Source organism: Crotalus tigris, unplaced genomic scaffold (genome assembly GCF_016545835.1).
Source record: "Crotalus tigris isolate CLP2741 ecotype Arizona unplaced genomic scaffold, ASM1654583v1 scf7180000020218.1340706, whole genome shotgun sequence".
In the NCBI taxonomy this organism is placed as follows: domain Eukaryota; kingdom Metazoa; phylum Chordata; class Lepidosauria; order Squamata; family Viperidae; genus Crotalus; species Crotalus tigris.
The window spans coordinates 839,444-863,326 of NW_024097911.1; the positions used below are offsets into that span (position 1 = coordinate 839,444).

At 41.3% G+C, this 23,883-nt stretch overlaps 2 protein-coding genes across 4 annotated transcripts in view; both read right to left on the minus strand.

Annotated features, from left to right (window-relative positions):
* PLXNA3 (plexin A3) overlaps positions 1 to 326 on the minus strand; it is a 66,214-nt gene extending 65,888 nt beyond the window's left edge. The window contains exon 1 of the mRNA XM_039365987.1: positions 51 to 326. The gene's annotated coding sequence lies outside the window, so the exon portion shown is untranslated. The remainder of the gene's footprint in view (positions 1 to 50) is intronic.
* Positions 327 to 6,454: 6,128 nt separating this feature from the next.
* On the minus strand, positions 6,455 to 23,165 carry FAM50A (family with sequence similarity 50 member A). Of its 3 annotated transcripts, none has more exons than XM_039365994.1 (14): positions 23,015 to 23,165; positions 22,443 to 22,567; positions 18,481 to 18,565; positions 18,241 to 18,340; positions 16,996 to 17,135; positions 16,758 to 16,834; positions 16,541 to 16,607; positions 16,351 to 16,412; positions 14,749 to 14,825; positions 13,284 to 13,338; positions 12,483 to 12,531; positions 12,211 to 12,281; positions 11,614 to 11,724; positions 6,455 to 6,635 (listed from the first exon to the last, which is right to left on the minus strand). In XM_039365994.1, exons 2-14 carry the CDS (start codon positions 22,551 to 22,553, stop codon positions 6,627 to 6,629), a joined length of 1,014 nt encoding a protein of 337 aa, XP_039221928.1. In that variant the 5' UTR covers positions 22,554 to 22,567; positions 23,015 to 23,165; the 3' UTR covers positions 6,455 to 6,626. The 3 variants fall into 3 exon arrangements, with proteins under 3 accessions (XP_039221928.1, XP_039221927.1, XP_039221930.1); XM_039365993.1 differs by having other exon boundaries at positions 22,903 to 23,055; XM_039365996.1 differs by lacking the exon at positions 23,015 to 23,165 and adding an exon at positions 22,972 to 22,992.
* Positions 23,166 to 23,883: the final 718 nt, after the last annotated feature.

Sequence of the window (23,883 nt, forward strand, 5' to 3'; positions counted from 1 at the left end):
TGTAAAAGCCGGATTCGGGCTTCAAGAGGAGACCTTCAGCTGTAGCTTACCGAGGGAGACGAAGTCAGCCATCAGGCGCGTTTGCAGAAGCGGAGCATTAATTTAGCGGCACATTGTCTATTCTCCGTTTTTTCTTGCTCTGTTTGAACACAACGCCTAGCTCGTTTATTTGAAGAGAGGAGCCCGAGAAAAGAGCTGGAAGCCCCGAACCTCGCAAAAGAAAACGGAAGGTGGCTGGATGCGAGCAATGGGGTTGCCTCCTTAGTTTATCCTTTCCCTATTACACCCTTTCCATCCCATCCCACTAGTGTCTTCAGCCGTCTTGGCACCGACGCTGTGCAGAAGGCGCCCCCTCGCGGTGAAAGCGGAGAATCGCAGCTTCCTAAAGACACTAGTTGCACGGTTGTGTGTAAACCCAGGGTGCATATACGCGATCGCGTCTCCTAGTCTTCCCCCCCGTCTTTTCGTCACCGAATCCCACTTGTGGCCTTTCCCCGCCACGGAGCCCTAGTTCCTTCTCACCCCACCCCCCACCCCTTGCTAAGCTGGTGTACCATCCAGGGCACGTTGTCATGGCAGCAGGAGCCAAGAGATGAGGGATGATGGACACCCCACGGGTGGCGGGGAGGAGACAGAGCACGCCGGGCGATAGAGAGCGGGGATGGATCACGGAGGAAGAAAGGAGATCGGGTGGTGGGTGGCGTGGAGACATTTCGCCGCGGAGGAGCGGGCAAGATGCTCCATTTCCATTTGACACACGCCCGCACGTTCACTCTCCCATCCCAGCTCTGTCCGGCCTAGCACCCCCTCCCGCCCTTCATTTTTCTCCCCTAGCATTCATTCGCTCACGATGAGTCATAAACCGCGGAGCTCACGGGAGGGGCCATGCTGGTGTTCCGATTCAGAAGAAACGGGGGAGGACCTGGTTCAGCCCAACCCAACCCAACCCGGGATGGGATCCAGAGAAGAGAAAAGAAGGGAAGCGGGGAAGGGGGATGTTGGCTTGGATGCTGCCTGGCATCGCAAACCCCCAGAAACCGCTGAAACTCAACACTCCCTAGGCCTCTGATGGGAACCAGATGCCCCTGCGCTAGCGCTACCGAGCTTGGCAAGGGCCACGTGCGCCGGAGTGTGTGAGGCGGCGGGAGCAAGCGAGGGGATGCGGGTCTGACTCCACGTTTAAAAACAAACGGGGAGAGAAGGTGGGAGACAGACCCGCCAAGCTAACGTCAATTTTTCTCGGTTACCGTGCCCTGTTCTGGGAAGGGAAAGGAGGTCGGGTCAGATGGGTGTGAGTAGAGGGGCAGGATTTCATTCAGACTTCAGCAGCTCTAGTTTTCCACCAAAGGGTCAGCGAAGGAAAATTACATGCGTCTTTCATGGAGAGGTGCCTTTGAACGTATGGAGAGCACATTCCTTTGGACTTCTATAGCACTTGATAGTCGCAGTTGCTACCCCCATAAATTTGCAACAAGGTCGAAGTTTTAGATACTAAATTGTAAGTATCTAATTAAAAAAGATTATTTTTACAGATCTGAATGCCATTCAATAAGGCATGAACCAGATTAGTTCAACCAAAAGGAGTTGATAAAGGGAAATCAAGACTATATAATCAAAGACAGGCTGAAAAGAGTCTATAAAACAAAAATTGGATTGGTTCAAAATTAGTGTTTGTGTGGAAAAGAGAAATCCTCAAAGCACATATAAACACATGACGCCAGAATAGTATTTTGCCCTATACATAAAAGAATTTCCCTCCCCTCTTGCTATGAGTTTGCTTTATTCTTCCTGCACCACAAAAATTGGAAGCATCTTTCTCAATGGTGATCTGATCTAAATATTGTTTGTTCTGTTCCAGGTTTGGAAGCAATTTTGTCCATGATCAAAAGGTCACAAATCCTTTCAAGCCACGCTCAAACACATGGAAGACTGTATGGCACTGTAAAGCAATATTTAGTGTAATCAGTAGCTGGGAAAGAGGGTTTTTCCTCAGAGGCCAAATTCTTCCCAGTGCATGGCCATAGCTTGTAAACAGGATGGTCAAATGCAAAAGGATTGCTCGACAATGGAATGGGTGGCATATAAGTTTAATACATAAAAATAAAACTTAAAAAGAAATAGTGGTTTTTCCACGTTTCATCAATCTGCAGCAAAGTTACTGTTCCTACTTTCTGAATTTAATTTCCATTTAACATCCCTGTTTATAACCCTGTCTACAGATTCCACTGTGTATGTCTAGCAGTAACTCAGGATAACTTTTCAAGCAACTGTTGAAATGTCAGTAGAAGAAAATAGGAGGGATGAACTGTGGAGTCTTTGGAGTTCTCTTGAGTTTGTCTGTTTATGATGTTTCACTACCTGATTAGGTAACATCATCAGGGCTGATAACTCCACACTCAAGGAGTTATCAAGGGAAAACCAATCCCACTCACCCCCACTGGCAACTACTATAAACAGGGAGTAAACCCCACACTCTCTAGCACTGATGTTACCTAGTTGGTTAATGAAATTTTGCAAGTAACAACTGAGCTCAGAGAGCACCAAGGACTTCCCAATCCAGGGAAATGGATGATATGTCCCAAAACTGTATCCCAGAATAGGATTCTACAAGATTCTTAGGATCTCACATGGGGATTCATAGGATAGAATACAGAAGATTCCTACTCAGATTTTTCCCAATACTACAAATAATGACAAATATTTTTGAATGAGGAATTCAGTCACACTGGACTTTCAGCCAACCTGCAGTCTTACATTTTGTTTTTGCTTCTCTGGAATTTAAATCCTGGAGATAACAGCCTGCCCTTTGGATCAGAATAATCCCACCAATTTGGGATTTCCTGGTAGCCTCCAATGCAAACTCTCACTGGGTTTAACCGGGCTTCCCTCCATGAAAGTTACCAAAGTTCTGTTTCAGCCAACATTACACTTCTTGCTTTCATTTAAAAGTAAAACTCTTATTGGGTGTTCAGGATTGATAGGATTTGTGATATTTTATTTCAGGTAGTGTTATTTGTTCTAGGCTAGCCATACGTTTCTTATTTTTGAGAGAGCATTCTTTATTTAGTAATAGTACATTTTCATACAAAATAAGAAACAGGTGGCTAGAATAACTTGTTTTTCCCAACAACCAACTCCGTAACTTTATCTCTATTCCAATAATAGAGCGCTATAGCTTCTATATTCAGGAGAGAACATTTTCACCACCCAGTCTTCTCTCTGCCACCCAAATGATGTTAGATCAAATCTCCATTTGTGACCTTTTAAATCCCAGAAGGGATCATTTTGGATATGCTGCAATCAAGTAGGTTCCAGAGATATAGCTCCCATTCATCCACTGCAAGAGAAACAATGGAGTGTGTTGGAATGTACATGCACAAAGTTAGAAGGCAGAAATGTCAATGGGAGGGCTAAAAACGAATGGGTTTACATGAGGTCACATCTATGACATTTCTGGCTGGGTCCAATAGAAACTAGAATCCAAACCTATGTGGATGGCATAGATTTCCCAACCATGCTCTAGAGTTCCAGAATCTTCCGGTTTGCATAACGCGCTATGAAACTGCTGGCTAATACAGTATTAATTTCCAGCATTCGTCTGTTGTAGCAAAACCAATAAACAATCTTGAGGCAAAGGCCAGCACATTTATTATGGTGCACGGTTCCTGAACTGTAGCCCAGTTCATCAGACACATGGGGCATTGTTAATCTGTCAGCAAAATATCCCATGTATTCAATGAAGCAGGCTACAAAACTGGCCAGGGAGGCCCATGAGGCCATGCATTGTTGCTGGTCTTGAAGTAGCTGCAATTGGGGTGTATGAGTTTTCCTGTTTACAAGAGAACTTGCAAAGAACTGAAGGCAATAGGTGGGTGATTGGAATATTCCTGGGTATAGATGCACAACAGAGGACATGCCACCGATGTGGGTGCACAGGATACTGACAGGTGTACTGCTTTGCCTAAATATGTGCAAAATCTCCTAAGAAATAATTCAAACCAAGGTCGAAGCAAATCTGCAGCCTCTGGATAAGGAAGATAGAAATAGGCAGCTCAAACTTTGCTACATATTTGGGGATTGCTCAGAAATAAATGAAAATATAAGGAAGTTTCTTCAAAGCTTTTTTTTTTTTTAAGTTGCCTGAACTAGATGGAGGTGTCATATTCAGATGACATAAGCTGACTTCCCTCTTAAGCAGCTTGTGGCAACACTCTGGATGAATTGCTTTAATACCTGCCTATAGAGGGGCCCATTTCCCTCCAGTGTAAGTGGTGGGGAGGGAAGGGATTAAGCTAGATGGGTTCCTGCACAATCACAGTGCCATCTGGTGCCCACACAGCAGAAGGGCTGATGCTAGTCACTTTCCCTAAATCATGATCTTCTCAATAGTTCTACTCTTCTCTGTCCAAAAAATAATAAATCATAAAAATAAGAAAAAAATGATATCCAAGAGCCGTGACTCCTCCACACAGAGATTAAAAAAAAACCCAACGCTGATGACTCCCAGCTCTCCACTGGAGCCTTTTTTCTGACCAAACGAATTCTGGGATCAGAGTCTTGCTGCAGAGCCAGCTCAAGCTTAACCACAATAGCTAGGTTTACAAACACATCGAACCCAAACTAACTGAGCAGATTTTTAAACTAGCATGTTGTGCAATCCCGGCTCTAACGTGCCCAGAATGCTGGCTGAGTAAATCATGATTCAGTTAACCGCTGGGAAACATTTCATAGGGATACCTACAAAGGTGACTGAGAAGTCTCTCTTTTTCTGACCATGGGATGAAAGGAGCAAATAGATTAAAGCAGGCAGGAGCTTCCTTGGTCCAAGCCCTTATTGGATTCACATATGTAAAAGATTTGCAGGACCTGCAGTTAGGCAGTGGGTCAGTTACTCCATATAATTACATGGCTCTTTTAATGCTTCAGTTTCGGTACATATAAAGGACTCTCATGCTCTTTCTAAACTGCCCCTCCATGTTTCCTTTTTTCTTCCCAGCACTGAAATTTAGCAGTGCTATAAGTCTCATTAAAGCTACTGTATGTTGCTCAGGAATTCTGGAACCTGAAGCTCAGCTCATTGGGGTAAATTGGGGGAGGGGGCACCATTCGATCAACCCCCCCCCTTTTCCTATTATTTTGTCTGGATTCTTGATTCTGCCTTTCCTGGCGATGAGTCTGCAGCTGTTTCCAATTCCAGCATTTATGTTGTAAGATTGTGATTATGAGCCAAGGAATGAGTTCATCAAGATTTAAGTGGTAAAGCCCTCCTTGACTGACCCATGAATCAAAGGTGAAGCATGGAGAAGGCGAGTTGCAAGTTTCTATCATTCTGTAGAACCTTGCAATTTTCCTGTGCAGAGATAATTTTAGATAAAGGAGCAAATGGTATCTTTTTTCCCTGCATTCTGAAGCAATAAGATGCCCATATTAAACAACATAGTTCTCCCAATGGAGTTATTTGCTCGGATTTGCAATGCTTCTTAACAAAATACAGTGTAATCCCATGATTATATCATGCAGTTGTTGTGAAATTATTCTAGGTGATTAGGAAATCACTTTAATTCCATATTGCTAACAACCCTGCATTTTTTAAATTAAAAAACCTCTCCCAATTTTTTTTCCTTTGGCTTACCGTTTCATAATGATTGATGAAAGTAAATAATTCATGTGTCTCATTTCCCCAACTGCTCTGCTTGGTTAAAAAAAAAAAATATCAGAAAATATCTAAAAGGTTTTTTTTTTAAACTGACCATGATGACGATGATGTAAACCCCTTAGCAGTGATTGGCTGATCTGTATCAAAGTCAACGGAGAGCTAGATCATCCTAGCCTTTTATTTTCTGTGGTTTCACATTGAAATGAAAGTATATCAGCTCCAGCATGGCCATACATTGGATTTCATTATAGGAGAGGTTGGATTAGAAATAGGAGGGCTTTTGATCTAACAGTTCTATAGCTCCGGCCAGTGTATTCCTAGGCAACTGCCAACATATCTTCTTTCTTTTCTGAGATTGAGCTTTCTTAATGACCAGGAGGACAGGGTTGAAATGTCAGTATCACATTTCACCCATGGTCCTCCAATGAGAAAATGCAAACAATTCTACGATCCTTTGGAGGTTGCCCAAAGAACCACATAATTGCAGAATTCCACCAACTTAAGAGTTCCTTAACCCATTTATTACTTTCTGGATTAAACTGTTATGGTGGTCTTTTATCTAGAATAAAGCAATATAAAACTATAAAATGACCAGTTCTGAAATTTGGCTTATCAGTGAACAACAGCCTGCCTAGATTTTGAAAATACTACCCTACACCTTCTTAGATTCCAAGCCTTACCTCTGAAAGCATTTTCCAGTATCAACTTAGGTCTCAAACCCAGCTTTAATCTGGTGGCTTTAGAGCCGGACCATCAGATTTTACAAGCTGTGAATAACCCTAGGACCAACCAAGTCACTTCAGGGTTGAGAAAAGCGAAGTTTATTTCACTGAAGTGTGATGCAAATATGGACAAAGCTTAGCTGAAGAGGTGGAAGGTCTAGAAATACTGCAGATCTGGGGTGGCAAGAGCCAGATATGACACACACTCACATATACACACACACAGGACCAGGAGCTCCAACAGCGGATCAGCGGATCTGTGGGGAAAGAGTAGAAAAATAGTGTTATTCCTGCCCCAGACTAGTCTCATTTCATCAGCAATTTGCTACCTCTGGTCCCTGGACAACCAGAGTAGATGCTCTCTGCCTCTAAGTGCTCTCCTTGCTTAGTTTAATATAGTGGCTTAAGATGATTATAGAACAACAAAATTAGTAATAGAGAATGTGGAATGACCTCACAGACCACAGCAATAAACATGAGAAAAGAAATTATGCCAAAGGACAAGGCCATGGGCTTGCGGGTTAAAAAACATCATTTTTGCTGACAACTGGGGAATTAATCTAGCAAGAAACCAAACTATGTATAGTCACAAGCCATCAATGGAATACAGTTATGAGAGGAGCTTTGGCTGCATCAGTAGCAGCTCCATTTGGAGTCGCAGCGGTAATTCATGCCTTTATCAGCTCTAGATTGGATTACCATGCAGGCCGTCCTCAACTTATGGCCTGCATGGTAATCCAATCTAGAGACTGGAACTGGAATTCTGGTTGCTAAGTGATGCAGTCATTAAGTGAGTCGTCATATGATCCGACTACATTTAGGATCATTTTTACTGAGGTCATTAAGTGAACCTCATGGTCATTAAGTGAATCCAGCTTTCCCACTTTGACTTTGCTTGTTGAAAGCCAGCTGGGAAGATTGAAAACCACGATCCCTTGACTGCAAGATGCTGCAACTGTTGTAAATGTAAGCCAGTTGCCCAGTGCCCAAATTGTGATTACATGACCCTGGGGGGGGGGGTGAAATGGATGTCATTTTGTTCCAAGGCCATCCTAATTTCGAACCATCATTAAACAAACGGTCATAAGTCGAGGACTACTATTGTTGTGGAAAATCTACGATACTTACATCAGAAGACAAGACCACGAAGGGTTGGAGAAAACAGGTTTATTTGTGCACAATGGTTCAGAGTATTCGCATGACAAATTCTGAACCCTGGGCTACTCCCAGGGAGTAATTCTTATACCGCTGGCCACCCACGCCTTGTCCTTGGGGTGACTCTTATCTATCTTTGACACACTAAAATGGAGAAGTTTATATCTCAAGGCCACACAAGAAAAAGAAGTTCACCCAAATGGCTATCTTACCACACCTCTCTACACGGGTAATATCTTACACCATCTGTGACTTACAGTTGACACTTCTTGTAAAATGTTTTCTTCATAGTATTAGCACACAGGTTATTTTATTTAGCCAAGCTTAATATTACCTAAGGATTAATATTGGTTAAAGCAAGCACACATCACTCTTGTTAATTAAGATATATTTCTTATGATATTTCCCCGTCCATCTCACTATAGGAGAGTTTACATGAAGCTGCTTTTGAAAATGATTTAAGCTGTAGCTGGTACATTTGGCAGCAGCCCATCCACTGGAGGATGATAGTTGTCACAACCGTGTGAAACTGATTTTGTGGATGCTGCCTTGGCTACTGTGTTTCTGGGTGCAGTTCAAACGACGGGCTTAACCTGTGTGGCTTGGTTCTCAGATATTTTCAGAACTGTGTCCAAGTTGAACCTGCCTGCTCTGTTCATTTTGCCCTGGAGGGGATCCTATGGATACTTTCTCTTAGGAAAGGTGGCTGGGGACAGGATGAAGGGAGGAGGCAGAATTTGGTAGAACTCCCTCCACTAAGGTAGCTTCCAGCAATCCAAGGTCACCTACCCTCCTATCTTTTGAGAAAAACCTAAAAGTGGGAGAGGTTCTATGACACTTTCAGTGCCTGATACTGGACCGATTGCTTGGACACCATTGGCCAATATTGGATTGGGTATTGTTATTATGGCTTCAATTGGTTTTATACGTAATTTTAATGTTTTCATTATTTTATCTCATACTGTATTCTGCATTTTGAACTGCCTGAAGTTGAATGGAATGGGGTAGTTGAATGGAATGGGGTAGTATATAAAAAACATAATTTTTTAGCTCAGATCCTCAAATAGTCCCTTTGGGGTTTCTGTGAAGATATGTTTTTAAGAAAGGGGTCAATTGATGGCTTTATTTGAATTATTTTTAAAGATGCAACTGTGTCTTCTATGTTAATTGCAGCAGACACCTGTTCAGTCTTGATATCTGACTTCCTCAGTTATACACAAGGCTATATTTCATACATAACTTGGCCCTTAAATTCTTCGCACCTCATTTGCTTCCAAAATAATAACACAATATTGTCTAATTCTGGAAGGGAGAGGGCACAACCATTTGTTTCAGAGGGTTCCCAGCATTGTTTGGGCACTCAGTCCATTTCAAATAGCTTCTGGAAATTGAAATGCAAAGCCTAAAGATTATGCTGTTTGTCTTCAGCACTTCTTAGAATGCCACAAAATTTCCAGTCACCTTAGTACTGTAATACGCCTCAAATCTCTATGAAATGTAGCAGAATGTATGGCAAGAACAGATATATAGCACGTTTCCCCAAAAGCAAGACCTACCCTGAAAATAAGCCCTAGCTTGATTTTGGGGGGATGGGCCTAAACTAATAAGTCCTAATTTGGGGGTGAGGCACACACCTAAAAATCAAGCTAGGACGGGGGTGGGGGGTGGAGCTGCCCCACACGCTTCACACCCACTTACCAGGCCTCTCATAAACCGACACTTGCCCCTCCTCGCTGGCCCACTTCTTATGCAGCGTCCCCCAGCCTGCATTTCGCAGTCAGAGGCCTTTCCGGGAGGCCTCTGCAGCTGAGAACCAAGCTATGGATTGAATCCATAGCTCGATTCTCGACTGCAGAGGCCTTTCAGAAAGGCCTCTGACTGCGAAATGGAGGCCGGAGCTCCATTCTCAGCTGCAGAATAAAGCTGCTCCTTTGGCCGCAGGAGTGGGCCAGCTAGGCAGGACTGTTGGTGCCACCGCTGCGAGGTGAGTGGAAAAGACACCCCCCCAAAATAAGACATGGTGCCTCTTTTTGAGGCAAAAATAAATAAACTGGGTCTTATTTTCAGGGAAACATAGATATACATATACACACAGAAACAGAGATAAATACACACACACACACACACACACAAGTCTATGGGCTGGACATTCTATTCTTGGTTTAATGTATGCAGACCAGGATCTGCTCCATAGAAGTGACTCCACAAGAGGCATAGGATATATATGACTCATATGAAGTGTAAGATCTGAAGTCCCTTCTATTTTTATAATGGTCAAAGATTCTTGTAAGCCCCTCACTTTTTTGAATTTAAAAAAAAAATTCACTTCATTAAATGAACTGAGATTCTGTGAACAAATCTGCCCTTCAGAAGGGGATCTCCTTTCTTCTCTACCCAGGCAACAGAAAACACATTTTAGGCAGGACTGGAGGCAATAATTCTTCCAGATACAAAGCACAAGTGGAAAACATCGCACAGTGTTTCGTATACAGCACCCTTTCCTTTAAGGATTAGACCGGTGCTGTTAGCACACATTTAAGAGCAAGGAAAAGCCCTCCTTTCTTTGACCTAGAAAAGCAAATGGCAGCAATCCAATTATTATGCAAACAGCTGCGGCATAGATTAGGCCTAATTTTTAAATCAATAAGAAATGCAGCTTTCTGGCAGAAATGCACTGTCCACTTAGGTCTTGGTGTATTATTGTATTACTACAGTGTTTAGAAGGGACATAATCCACTAGGATCACAGCATCCTCAAATTGGAAGCTCTCATTTGGACCATCCAGGCTAACTCGCTGGTCAAGGCAGGAATCCAACTGGAAACGTCCCAGACAGATGGACCACTAGCCTTTGCTTAAACGTATTCAATTAAGGGGACCCACCCCCTTTCTGAGAAACGTTTCCATTATTGAACTGCTCTTACTGTCAGAAAGGGTTTTTTTTTTTTTAAATAACATCCACTCGACATCTGCCTTCCTGTAACTTCAACCCATTATTCAGTGTCCTGAACTCAGGTCTTGACCTTCTTCTGTGTCACATCATTTCAAGAATTTGAACAGCACTATCAGAACTGGACACCATACCTGAGGTGGGCTCTGTTCTGTTGCTGGAATAAGGAAGACAATTTGTCATCTCCCGATATTGCTAAGCTACTGCACGAACCATTCTGACCCCAAGGCGGTGGTGGATGGGTCTGACTGCAATTAGATTCCATCATCTTTTGCCCTAAGAAATGTTCTTTCACAAGCCTCATTAACGCTCTCATCTCAAGCTGTTTCTATATTTTTCAGTGCCATGCAGGCAGAAGATTTTTAACCTGGATTCTTTCTCACGCTGAGAAACAATACAATTTGTGTGATTAAATAATGCATCAGTATGACTTCTGTAAAAGTAGGTCAAGTTCTAGTGACAAAGAGATTGGGAAGAACAGTTTGTTGAGTTGGATGGACATTACGATTAAAGGAAAGGGTGACTGGTTGGAAAGTGTGCAAATGAACTTGACTGTCACTCTTGTTCACTCAGTGTTGGCACTCTTCTGACAAATAGCAAAGGCAGAAAAACAATGACTTATCTTGTGGACACATTACACATGAAATCTATGTGTCTGCAGGGTAGTGCATGAAATGCATGTCTGCAAGCTTTTTGGATATCCACCAAAATCTAAATCACCAAAACTAATCAAGGAGAGAAGCAACCTAGAACTAAGGAGAAACTTCCTGACAGTTAGAACAATTAACCAATGGAACAACCTGCCTCCAGAAGCGGTGAATGCTCCAACACTGGAAGTTTTTAAGAAGAAACTGGACAGCCATTTGTCTGAAATGGTATAGGGTTTCCTGCCTGAGCAGGGGGTTGGAGCAGATGACCTCCAAGGTCCCTTCCAACTTTATTATTATTATTACTATTATTATTATTATTATTATTATTAAATATATATTTTTAAAAATAGTTTTTTTAAATATTTTAGCACATAGCTTGAGAAAAAAAGACAGATGTTTATGCTCACATGACCTTCCACCAAATGATCACATCCTCTTTCCACACCATCCCACAACCAAAGAGAGCTCTCTTCCCTCCCTACCGTATACTTGTCCCACTTCTTCTCTGGATCATAAGGCTCCCATCGGCTCGCGGGGAAAATATGTTTGTTTTTCTCGTACCAGCTGCGAAGTACAACTTTACCGGCGTGGGACTGAAGGGGGATGAGAGAGGAATCAGTGGAAGTCAAAGCATTTTGATAAATCACTTCCAAATAATCTTCCCAGTCAGCTCAGAAGGGAACAAGAACTATTCCCAAAGATTCATGAAAGATGACCCAGAACAATCAAAACAGAGAAAGGGAAGAATTTGTCTAGTGCAGATCAGGGGAACAAATTCTTTCTGTTGGCTTGCTTGTTAGCTGCTGGATCAATTAGGGTATAAACCATACCTTTCACAGTTGGCTGGGGGCAATGGATACTTCTGGATAGCACCAGATTGGAGAAGGCAGCTTGTATTTTTTTAAGTGGTAAGGGAAATGAAAAAAAATAAGTATGTTTGCGAGGATCAGTATGTGTCTGGATAAGCAAAAAAATAGGCAACTTGATGTCAAGGTCATCTGTTTTTTTTTTCTGAAATAGGTGGTCCAGCAGATGGGCTTTCAGAAACAATTGATTTGGTGACATCCCCTTTTCCTCACCTCATCTTTTTCCACTGTTGCATCGCTCAAAAGTCGGACATCATCATGGACGTCAAAATTGAAGAGTGGCCCTGAATTGGGAGAATATATGTATGAGAGAAGAGAGATTTACAGAGCAGGTTTTCTCCCACTCCAGCCAGGATAAAAGTTCAGACCAGTTGCTTGCCCGAATAGCAGTCACCTTAGCATTCCCCTACCCCAACCTCCCAGAGAGCTTCGATAGGAGGAAGACAAAAGCCGAAAAGGAAGGAGAAACAACAGAAGACACTCACCGCTTTTCCCCCGAGCCTTGGTGACAATGAAATCATAGAAGCTGTGATGCTGGATGGGCAAGAAGAAAAGGGTTGAGGAAGATACATTACAAAAAGGTCCTCCAAACCAAACCTGAGCAAGCCACCTGGTGTCGCTACATTTAAGGGCAGAGGGCAGCTGCTCCAAGCACTGAAAGAGGGACAGCAGCCACCGAAAGGAATGATAACAAACGTATCTGATCTGATATCCTAAGCATCTCTCTCTCTCTCTCTCTCTCTTTCCCCGCCCCCCCCCTCTCTCCCTCCCTCCCTCCGCCCCCCCTCCTCTCTCTCTCTCTCTCTCTCTCCCCCCCCCCTCGAACTCCATTGTTCCTAAAGTGGGCATGGAGCTTTGGAATCAGGAGCACTGGTGCTTGGAGAACTCCCAATTGGTCCCAAAGGAAATGGGTTAGCAAAAAATCTGGTGGTGGCAAAATATATAGATTGGGGGGGCAGAGTTTGGTTTTTTCTGAGATGCCATGAAAGTCTTCAAGTTCACTGGTGGGCTTTATTAAATGAAAAAAGCAAACACTGACCATGAGCTGCCTTAAATGGAACTCTCCCTTCTACACTTATCCTCTGCCTGAGACTGAATCACTTTTGTGTACTAAAGGAAGGATCCAACCCCTTCCTCTTGTAGCTAGGGGATTAGATATATTGATCCAGAACTTCCAGACCACTGTGGCACTGACAGCACCTCTTATGCCAGCAGGGCATAAGAGTAAAGTAGGGGAACACTACAGGGAATGCAGGTGGCACAACGAGACAGAGGCCTCCACTTACATGTGGGATGATGAGATCTTCCTTGATGTACATAAGCTGTTCCACACCAGCTGACCTGCAGGGAAAGATGTGCACTTAGCCTCTCAGTCTTCCTGGAGATGCACCAAATGTTTTGGACCCAGAGGTACAAAACAGAGAGTATGTACTAGGTAGACACGTTCCCAGGTGGGCAATAGTGGGGAAAATACAAAGCAATGGGAGGTGGTGGTCACTGGTGGCAGCAGTTAAGCAAAGGGAAGAGTTAGGAAGTTGTAGGGGTGTGCAGGCTGGTGGAATGTGTCTCATCTTCAAGGGAAGCAATGGGATATTAATGGTAAAGCGAATGCTAGAAATATGGGGGTGAGGGAGAAAATGAATGGGCTGGTCAGGAAGAAGGATAGGTGGATTGGTGGGCAACCCAGTGAAAAGTTATGGGAAATGAAGGCATGGAGAAAGCCTGGAACACCAGTGTAAGGATCAATCACTAAGGATCACTTAGTGAGCTGTTATTAAGGAGCACAGACAAGGTCAGCAAAAGAGGAGGGGAGGCAAGGCACATAAACCCCCTCTGGGGTTTTGTTGGACAAAACTCTGAACAATAACATCTTCTGGGTTTCAGTTCAGCCAGACCGGAAGCCACCTGAATGGTCTGGCTGAACTTTCCACGTCACAAGAGATTTGTTCCATGAATGAAACAAGACACATTTTCTGACGTGCACACCTGAGTCTCCTTCGTTAGAAAAGAAGATCGGCAAGCAGATGTTCCTTCTGAAGTTTGCTTACTTTCCCAATGCACAACTGCCAGTTGTGTTATAGGTCACTGCTGCTGAATCTCACTTACCATCTACATTAGGTATTGGCCTTTATATTGCATGCTTCATGTAAAGGTAGTCCTCAATCGACGACCACAACTGAGCCCAAAATTTCTGTTGCTAAGTGAGACATTGTTGTGAGTTTTGCCCCAATTTATGACTTTTCTCACCAGAGTTGTTAGGTGAACCACTGCAGTTAAGTTAGTAATACGGTTGTTAAGTGAATCTGGCCTCCCCATCGACTTTGCTTGGCAGAAGGTTGCAAAAGGGATCACATGACCCCAGGACACTGCAACCGTCATAAAAATGAACCAGTTGCAAAACGTCTGAATTTTGATCATGTGACCATAGGGATGCTGCAATGGTTCTAAGTGTGAAAAGTGGTCATGTCCCTTTTTTCAATGCCATTGTCACTTCAAACGGTCATTAAATGAACTGTTGTTAAGTCAAGGGCTACCTGTGGTGACGTCTGAATTAAAAAAAAACCTCTCCCCCATTGCAATCAAGTCAATGAGGCTGATACCATCAGCTGGCACAAGGCCAGGATCTGGCCTACCAGGGCTCACTCTAATATTCACCAGACAGTAACAACTTGCACTCACAAATGAATGCAAATTGAAACGAATTCTCCTCACCCAGCTGCATGAAAAGTAAAACTCCACAAAGTCCTTTACCGAAGTTCACTGAAGTCCTTGCGCAAGATCTCCAGGGCCTTTTGCAGGAATTGCTGAATGGTGTTGCCCTTTTTCATCTACACTGAGGGAAAAGAAGAGTCAGTTGGGAATGGACTTCTCTCAGACAACCCCCCCCCCAACTAAAACCTCACACTGTTCTCTGTGGAATCGTATCTCTTAGTTTACTCTATTTCATCCAAGAAACTCAAGGAATCCATTTTTCATTTTCATCTCAATAAATACTTGATCATCTAACTCTGGCTAGTCTAAGAATGGGGACATCTCTATGCTGCCATTTTCATGCCTAGGTGGAAAGTGGAATTTGGAACATTCCAGAACCAGTCTGACACTCTAAATACTCAGCCAACTTGTGAGTAATTTCTATCTCTCCCACTCCTACGTGTTTATTTATATAAAAGTTTTAGAAGCCTGGTCTTTAACTGAAATATTAGTTAGTGAAAGCTTTACCAGATTTTGTGAGGGTGATTTTTCTTTAGAGAGGTTATTAGTTAAAGAGGACAATTGTTCATATGGAGGATTTTTTTTAAAGTTTTGGTGTGGAACAAAAATAACAAAAGAAACATGTTTCTTTTTCTGGCCTGTGAGAATCTGAGGTTGTAGTATTGCTGGGGGGGACGGGGACAATTGTGGGTCTGACCACTCTTATGACAAGAGACAACTGGGAACCACATTTTAGTACAATAGTATTTTTTCCCCAAAAAAATAACTATGATGCCCTGCACATCTGAGAGCAAGCTTGTTCTAATGATTGAGGCTCCAGGCTAGAAATCAGGAGACTGTGAGTTCTAATCCTGCCTTAGGCTGGAAAATTGCTGGGTGACTTTGGGCCAGTCACTTTCTGTCAGTCTAACCCATCTCACAGGAATGCTATTGTGGGGAAAACAGGAAGATGTCAAACTGCACATCTGCACCTGCTTTTGCTTACAGTTTGCCAAACAGTGAAGGGAATTCCTAAGTGGGGGAGGCTGTGGAATGCACGAGAACCTTCTGTTGCCAGTGAGACGTTATCCACCACGGTCAGTGCAGATAGTTTTTCTCAAAACAAAAGAACTGAATTCAATTGGTGAACTATGAAATGTGGGTGGCCCAGAGGGGAAAAAAGGGGGTTTTACCTATGTGGCTTTTTGTGGGAAAATCCCAGAACTGATTTTGCTTCTTCTGTGCCTAGATGGATCTTTCAATAAAGTTACACTCTTGGTCATTTTAAAGAGCTGGGAGTTTCTTTTATTGAATGTGCCATGGATGATGGTTGATAGAAGGAGTATTAAGTATGTTAATCGCCCTGAGTTATAAGGTGGGATATAAATCAATCAATCAATCAATCAATCAAACAATCAATCAATCAATCTGTTCCCTGTCTTGACTAAGAATGAACAAAACCGAACACTTGATGGAATGCTAAAGAGCTGTGGAGTAGTAGTGTGCATCAGCCATTTTAAGATGGTCACACAATAAAAGTCAGGATACTGCATGGAAAAAGCCGACAACCTGTCTCCTTGTATTCTAGACCCAAGCATTAAACCGCCCACTGCTTTTCCAAAGCTGAGAACAGACTCCAAGCAGGCTAGGAGCAAAACTCACCTTCACCGTTCGGCGGTGCCCAGAGCCATCCCAGTAACTGAATGTGATCTCAATTTCTTCACCTGCCCAAAGACCAAAGAAAGAAAACAATTAAAAGGATGGGAGACTCCTCCCCTTAAACACAATTATAGCTGTCATCCCTTCCCTGCTTGGAAGGCATGCCAGACCAGCTTCACATTCCACCACTCACTCTTGATTTTTTCTTGTTTGGCCTCCCACTCTTGGCGAAGCTCTTCCCGCAGGCGGTTTTCTTCTTCCTGAAATCCAGGATGTGGAAAAGAAAAGGGTGAAGCAATCTGTGGCCCTCCACATTTTGATGAAATATAACTCTCAGCCTCCGTTACTTCTGACTGCTGCAGCTTATGGGAGTTAATCATCATCACCTGCAGGACAAGTAATTGCCATACCTCACGGTCACGGTCAGGGAGGAAGCTAGTGTCCACATCTGGGTTCTTCCCAAGTTTCTTCTTTTTGGGAGGCAACTCTAAGAAAAGCAGGAGAATCACGTATGAATGAGGAGCTACCTTCAACATTCTGCTGCTTGAATTCGCTCTCCTACACTTCCTTCCCCTGCTATTGCCTCTCCTCGCACCAGGCCTACTTCGGCTTCACTTTCTACAACGCATCCAGCCTACCATTCCTCACCTTCTTGTTCCAATTCTGTTTCCTCATCTTCTTCCTCAGCTTCATCATCTTCCTCCTCTTCATCCAGAGTGAAGGACAAGCTTGAGATCTTACGTTTTTGTTCCTGCTTGCGTTCCCGCTCCCGCATCCGTTCCAATTTTCTATGAGAAGAAAATTTAAAAAATCAGTTTGGTATGAAATGCAAACCTGAGGGAGCTCTTTAAAGATTTCTGAGAAAGGTAGATTGTTGAAAAAACGTTAAGACCACGGGGGGGGGGGGGGGGAAGGCAAAACAAAACTGATTGAACTACATTTCTTAAAAGGAGAAGGGAGCTTTTTAAAAGAATTGTTACGCTATCCAAAGCAATAGTATAGTTGGTTACACTGACACTGAGAGAAAAATGACCTTTTCAAGGCTAATGGTGATTTATGATAGTATTCAGTCACTGTTTGGACAAATCATGCCACTGTTATATTCAGATTTAAGTATGACATTCTCATTATTTAGGAAATAATGAGGGAAAGCATTTCCTTATTCTATTAGTGATATTCATTCAGCCCTTAAAATAACACTTTAATAAACCAAATTACAAATTACAAACAAAGGGGAACTGTACGCAAAGGACTGATAAAGAGTTCAAAATTATTCTTATAATTAAAAAAAAAGATGAACACCTGTGTCCTACCATGAAATGTCTCTGTTCTAAAGTTAGTGACGAATAATTTGTTGCCTGGAGACTTTATAGCTGATGTAAGAATAGCACGTTAGATAAAATAGAAGATCTGCCTATTTCAACATCTTCATTTTGAACTCTAGTCTGATATCCCTGGGATGTTGACAGGAAAAGCATGGAGACAAATACATAATCCTTGTTAGTTTATCTCCGGTGTTTCCTTGATTGTTCTGTTATTCAGTGAAATCATTTTGAAATTCATTCTAGGGTAGATTCACTAGACAGTAAGTTCCATAAATTTGTAGGTATGAAAAAAACGCACTTTTTTTTACATGTCCTAAAGCCACTGCCCATCATTCTTCTTGAGTGACTCACATCTTCACACACACACACATACACAGAGAGACACAAAAATAGTTTTATCAAATAGGTAAACTGGGGCTCTCTAGATGTTCTGAGCTCCAATTATTCCAATCAGCACCCCCAATATCAAGGGATTATGTAAGCTATGGGTAAATTGCCCATTCCCAATTAATGGAAGATATTCCCCAAATCATCCTGCCCAAATTTCATGCATACACTCGCAACTTACAGTTGTAATTCTTTGGACTGTTCCTTTTTGGCTAGCTGCTTCTCCCGTTCCTTTACAAGAGCCTCTTGCTTGGCCTTCATGTCATTGAGGGTCACCAAACCTATTGGAAGAAGCTGTGCTGGAAATAGGCCCAAACACTACGCAGGAGAGAAGGTAATTCAGGCAAGCTAAGGAATGGAGGCCAGGGCTTGGGGCCTCTTTCTAAAACATAGGTCACTCTTTAACTACATCCAGACTCACCAACAGTGCTCGATTTCAGCTCAGCTTCCACTGCATCATAATGGGCAGAGAATTTCTTATCGATGTTTGACTTCATGATATTCTCCTGATGTGGGCAAAGAACAGATCAGTCAGAAGAGGTACTCTAGAACCTGACGACATTTCAGTTCCCATTTTTAGACTCACCCCAGTAAAAAAACCCGGCAAGTATCTTAGGTAGAAAACACAGGGATTTCAATCCATCTACTGTATTTAGGCAAATTTAGGAGATTGCAGCCTAACCTAACCACAGAAGTTGGGACAGATTAGATATTTTTTCTATAAATTTCAATTAGCAAGGTAAGATAAAGAAACATGTTTCTTCTCATCAAGGATACGTGTTCATGCGGGGATGAGCAAACTCTCAAGCAGAACATATGGTTGCATATTACATTAGACTGCGTGGTAAAAGACCGCCAACAAAGATGAGGTGGTGCTTATGAAAACTGAGGAATCCTCAAGAATTACCTGGGCAATCAAGATAAAAAATATTGTATCAACAACAGATGTTAGTGTCAAATAGGGGATTTGTTATTGCATTTGGAAGAAACATATGTCTGGCTGAGTACACCCCAAGGCAAAGCACTGGGAAAGCACTTATTCAGCAATAATGCAGTGAACACAAGGGAGCAGGCTCAACTCAACACTGATAGAAGAAGAAGAATTATCTGTCATTATCAATATTTGGTAAAAAGTTCATAAGCTGGAATACAGCTTATTACAAACAGACAAATTAAAAAAAAGAATATTTCAGAAAAATAAACAGTCAGTTAGGTCATGGTATAAGAATGTCAAATCTGTGAATAGCCAGTATCAATACTGGCTATCAGTGAGAACAATTAATCAGTGGAACAGCTTGCCTCCAGAAGCAGCGAATGCTCCAACACTGGAAGTTTTTAAGAAGAGACTGGACAGCCACTTGTCCAAAATGGTGTAGGGTTTCCTGCCCGAGCAGGGGGTTGGACTAGATGACCTCCAAGGTCCCTTCCAACTTTACTACTACTATTATTATTATAATACCGGCTATAAGTCCTGCAAATGAGTACCGAGGAAATGGGTGAGATGTTCTGAATTACTGTAATTTGCTCCCCAAAAGGCTGCAGAATTTTAGCCTTTCTGTTTATAATGAAAATTCTTCTTTGATGAGTCACTTAGAATAAAGTGCTTAAAATATAAACCTCCATACCAGATTTATAACGTTAAATCCCATAACGCAAAAGAGGAAAACATGTTACTTAAGGATGAGGCACACTTATAATTCTGCAACACAATAAACTATACAGAGACAGGTGTCAGCACAGGCAAAAGATAAAAAATATTTTTACAGTAATTTTATTAAAAACTACAATTAAAAAGATAAAAGCTAATACAAACTAAAAAATAAAATCAAAAGAAAAACTAGAAAGTGCAAAAAAGAAAAACAAGAAAGAAAACTAGAAAAGAAAAAATATGAACATAATAAAAATATATAAAAGTTGCTTCCCCATTCATCAGAAATAGAAACAAGTTTTATAAGTTATCACCTTTTCTTAAAATACAACAAATGATCTCGTTTCAATATCCCATCTCTTATCTACAAAGCAATTCTTAAAGCCTCATCATTTAATCCTGATCAGCAAAAGTCCTTTAAGGGTTACCAGAGATAACAATTCTATTTTAACTTTGATCAGATAAACCAACTTTATATTCCTTTCTTTTTCTTTTAACAATTTTGATCTTTAGTTCCTTCAAATTATATCCTACAACTTTTTGTTTTCAAAGCTTTAATGGGTATCTTTTGTAAATACAATATAGGAAACTTATCCAGGACACTTTTGGGGGGTTCATTATGTGTATATTCCTTTTGATTATTAAGACATCATCCAGTTTCATTTATATGTCCAGTGTAGCATCTTTTTCCATATCATTCTTGTATTTAACTCTACTTTCAGATCAGTCTCAGTTTTTCCAGAAAAATTGTTCCTCTTCCATAACATTTTCTAAATACAGTTTATCAATAGAGGCAGATACTCTTAAAATTAACTTCTGCATTCCTTGTTCACAAATATCCTTAACTATTCCAATGTTATAATATTTTCTTCTTTCTGTATTAGTAAATCAAATTTGTAAGTGTTCTTCTTTAATTGTAATCTTTAGTTCCTTATGATTTTCTCTCTAATTCAACTTCAAAGTTGTATCTTATTTTTTTAAAGATAATTCAAAACAAAGAATTTTCCTACAGGGAGGAATTTTATAATTAATTCCAAAATCTTATTTTAAATCCATCTGGATCCTCTGTAACTTTCAAAAAATCAAAGTTCTAATTACTCTTTTGCTGTTTATTTCTAAGTAAATTTTAAGTCTTTAAACCTATGTTTATAACTTAAACTTATTTTGCTGAAGACTGAAGGATACCAACCCACTGTTGTAAAATTTGTTAATTCAAGGATTCCTAATAGCTAAAAATGCAGCTAACAACAACTTTTCAAAAATGATTAGAAAAGAAAATATGCAAACTCAGTGTCCTTCTGTAGGCACCGACTATGGTTTGAGCAAAAAAATAGTATTCTCTCGTCTCCCAAAGAAGACTGCTGTCCTGAGGTTGTTGTTTTTTTTTCCACAAGGATCAACTGCCTGGAGCACTTGTTGGCAATCTCAAGTCCCCTCCTTATCCAGAGAGGAATTATGAAGGTCTACTCACTGCTCTTCATTTTGCCCCTGGTCATCCTCAGTTTGTCATTTCTTCCCCAAAAGTCCAGGAAAAAAATTATTCTGCTGCATTAGATTTATGTTTAATACACAAGTCACAAAATAGTAAGTTTATATGCAAGGTAATAATAAGGGTCCATTGCAGGAGTTTTTAGAAATGTCATACATTTTTCATCTTTACTGAAAATGAAGCAAGTGTAAGTCTATTCAGGAGTGCATTTGAGACCATTTTTCTCTCTCAGAAAGTCATTGAAATGACCAGGAGCTAACCAGAAAATTTAAGCTTGTTCTATAGAGAAAAGCCATCTGAAAATGGTAAATGTCTTGAACAGATATGAGTATGTCAGACATGATTTTTCAAATAAAAAAGGAAAATTGGAGCAATATACACATCCTGGAGACTATGAGTAAAATATTCTTAAAAGTTAGGTGAACAAAAAATATTAGGAAGATAAGAAATTTCTTAAAGTGATTAAGAATACAAATTCAATCATAATTTCTTCACAAAAAAATAAATAGGAAAAATCATAAGAAAAGTTTCCATTTGCAAGCCAACTTGGAAAAATCTGAGAAAGATAAGTGAAGAATATGTTCTAGAACAAATATTGTACTCAAATCAAAAGCGTAATGATCAGCTTAAACCCTGGTGTGCTGCATTCCCTGCATTAATTAGTTGATTTGGTAGAATATTTGATAGAATATTTGGTAGAATATCTACTTGATTTTAAAACACTTCTCTTTTAGCTTTTTTATTCTGCATGGTGAAACCTACACAAATGATAGAAAAACAAAGCAAAATACTAAGACATCTCATTTTTAAAACATGCATACTTTTTAAACAATATATTCATGATTAACAGTGGAAACTTTTGTCCTTGCTTTTTTTGACTAAGGAAAAAAAAAATTCTCTCCCACTGTCCCAACTATGCTTTTTCATGAGGCAACTGAACTTCCTTGTTTTTCTTGGAAGAAGTTTTGCTTCTCATCCAAGAAATGTCTTCAAAACGAAATGTCTTCAAAGAAAAACAAGAAAATCCAGTTGCCTCATGAAAAAGCATCTTTGGGACAACTACAACCTGGATGGTTGAGAATCTCCACAGACATTCTTTCCAAAGTCCTTCACTTAAAACCTCCACCCTTGCCCGAATGTGTTCCAAACAAACACTTATTTCTAAGCAACAAGCCTGAGTTCCTTAGCATTATCTCCTGCAAGAATTCAAAACCCAATATCTCAAATGATTTCTACTTCTCATCACCTCAGCAATGCGTTGCCTCATTTGTTCCATATGCTCACGTTGCCTCTCTCTCTTCTTCATCAATTGAAGGGCCCGGCCAGCCTCGCTGGCAGCTCCTTTGTATTGTGCCATGATCGCTGCTGGACCTGTGAGGTACAAAACAGATACATGAAGCTGCTGTATCTTTACTGCCTTCTCTGACAAGCGGCAGCTCTCCAGAAACTAACCAAGTCTTACTCCTTATGATCCTTTTAATTGATGCTGCTACGAAAGGTCAAACCTGGGATCGGGTGCCTGTAAAGCAGATGATCTACTACTGATCATCAATGGCAATCGTAAAGACAACCCACAAAAACAGAAAGAGATCCAAGGACTGGAAGGCAGGGGCAGATATGGCATAAGATGTGGGATTTCTGGATCTGGCACGAAAAATTGTGAAACGAAAAGAAACCCAATACAGAGAGATCGCTGAGATCCTTGCCTCGTCAAAATGCTGTGGAATTTCTTTCTCCCCCTCCTTCCCAAATGTTCAGAAAAACCTTCTTCTAACCGCAAATCCCACCAGCCGCTTCACCCACGTCACTCGCACGCACCAGGACAGAACTGAACTTTAACCTTCCTCTTCCTATTTTCCCACGACCGGCGATACACGGAACAAGATTCGGAAACTCAATCGATTCACAGCCGGAAGTTCCGGTAGAAAGGGATTGTTCCCATTATCTATGAGCGTTCGGGAGGTTGTTCTAGCCTTGACAGCTCTATGATAAGACGACTTTTATATTTGCAGAGGCGGGCTTATGGAGTGGCAAGTCGGAAGTGTCAGTCAAGACGAAAGAGGTGCGTGGTTTGCGTAGGAGCGCGATTCATCTTTGGCGTCCTCCAGACGCGGCTTCCTGGAGAAATACTAAAGAAAGGGAGAAATATAATTAATGTCTGAGTGGAAGCCTCTCCTTGATTGCGCTTCTTCCTCCCTGTTGAGAAAGTGAAAATATAGTTCTGTTACAGAATCCGATACTTGTCTGTCTAGGAATTAAATAGGACTGACTCCCAGATAACTGGGTTTTAAGCTTCCAGATAAAATTGCTGGTTTATCCATGTTGTGGTTCGTTTGGTCGCCCGCTGCAAGGAGGCATGGGAATTAATCAGCTTGAGTTGATTTTGTGCAAAATCGACTAGACCTTCAAAAATCTCAGCCAAGCACAATCAGTTATAAGAAGTTGATTGCGAGAATCTAAAACCTCGGGAAATGCCAGTTTGGCTGTTGCTGTTTTTAATTGTTAATTGGCAAACGAGGTTTTATTTCATTTTCTATCATGAAGTAATGCTTGCCCTTCCTGGGGACTAGTCACTGCTTCTTTAACATATATGTATAATAATAAAAGTCTTGCCGAGTAACGGCAAATATTTTTCAACTAGTGCAGTTTCTGTGAAGATAGGAAACTGAAATCTACGCAGCACTGTA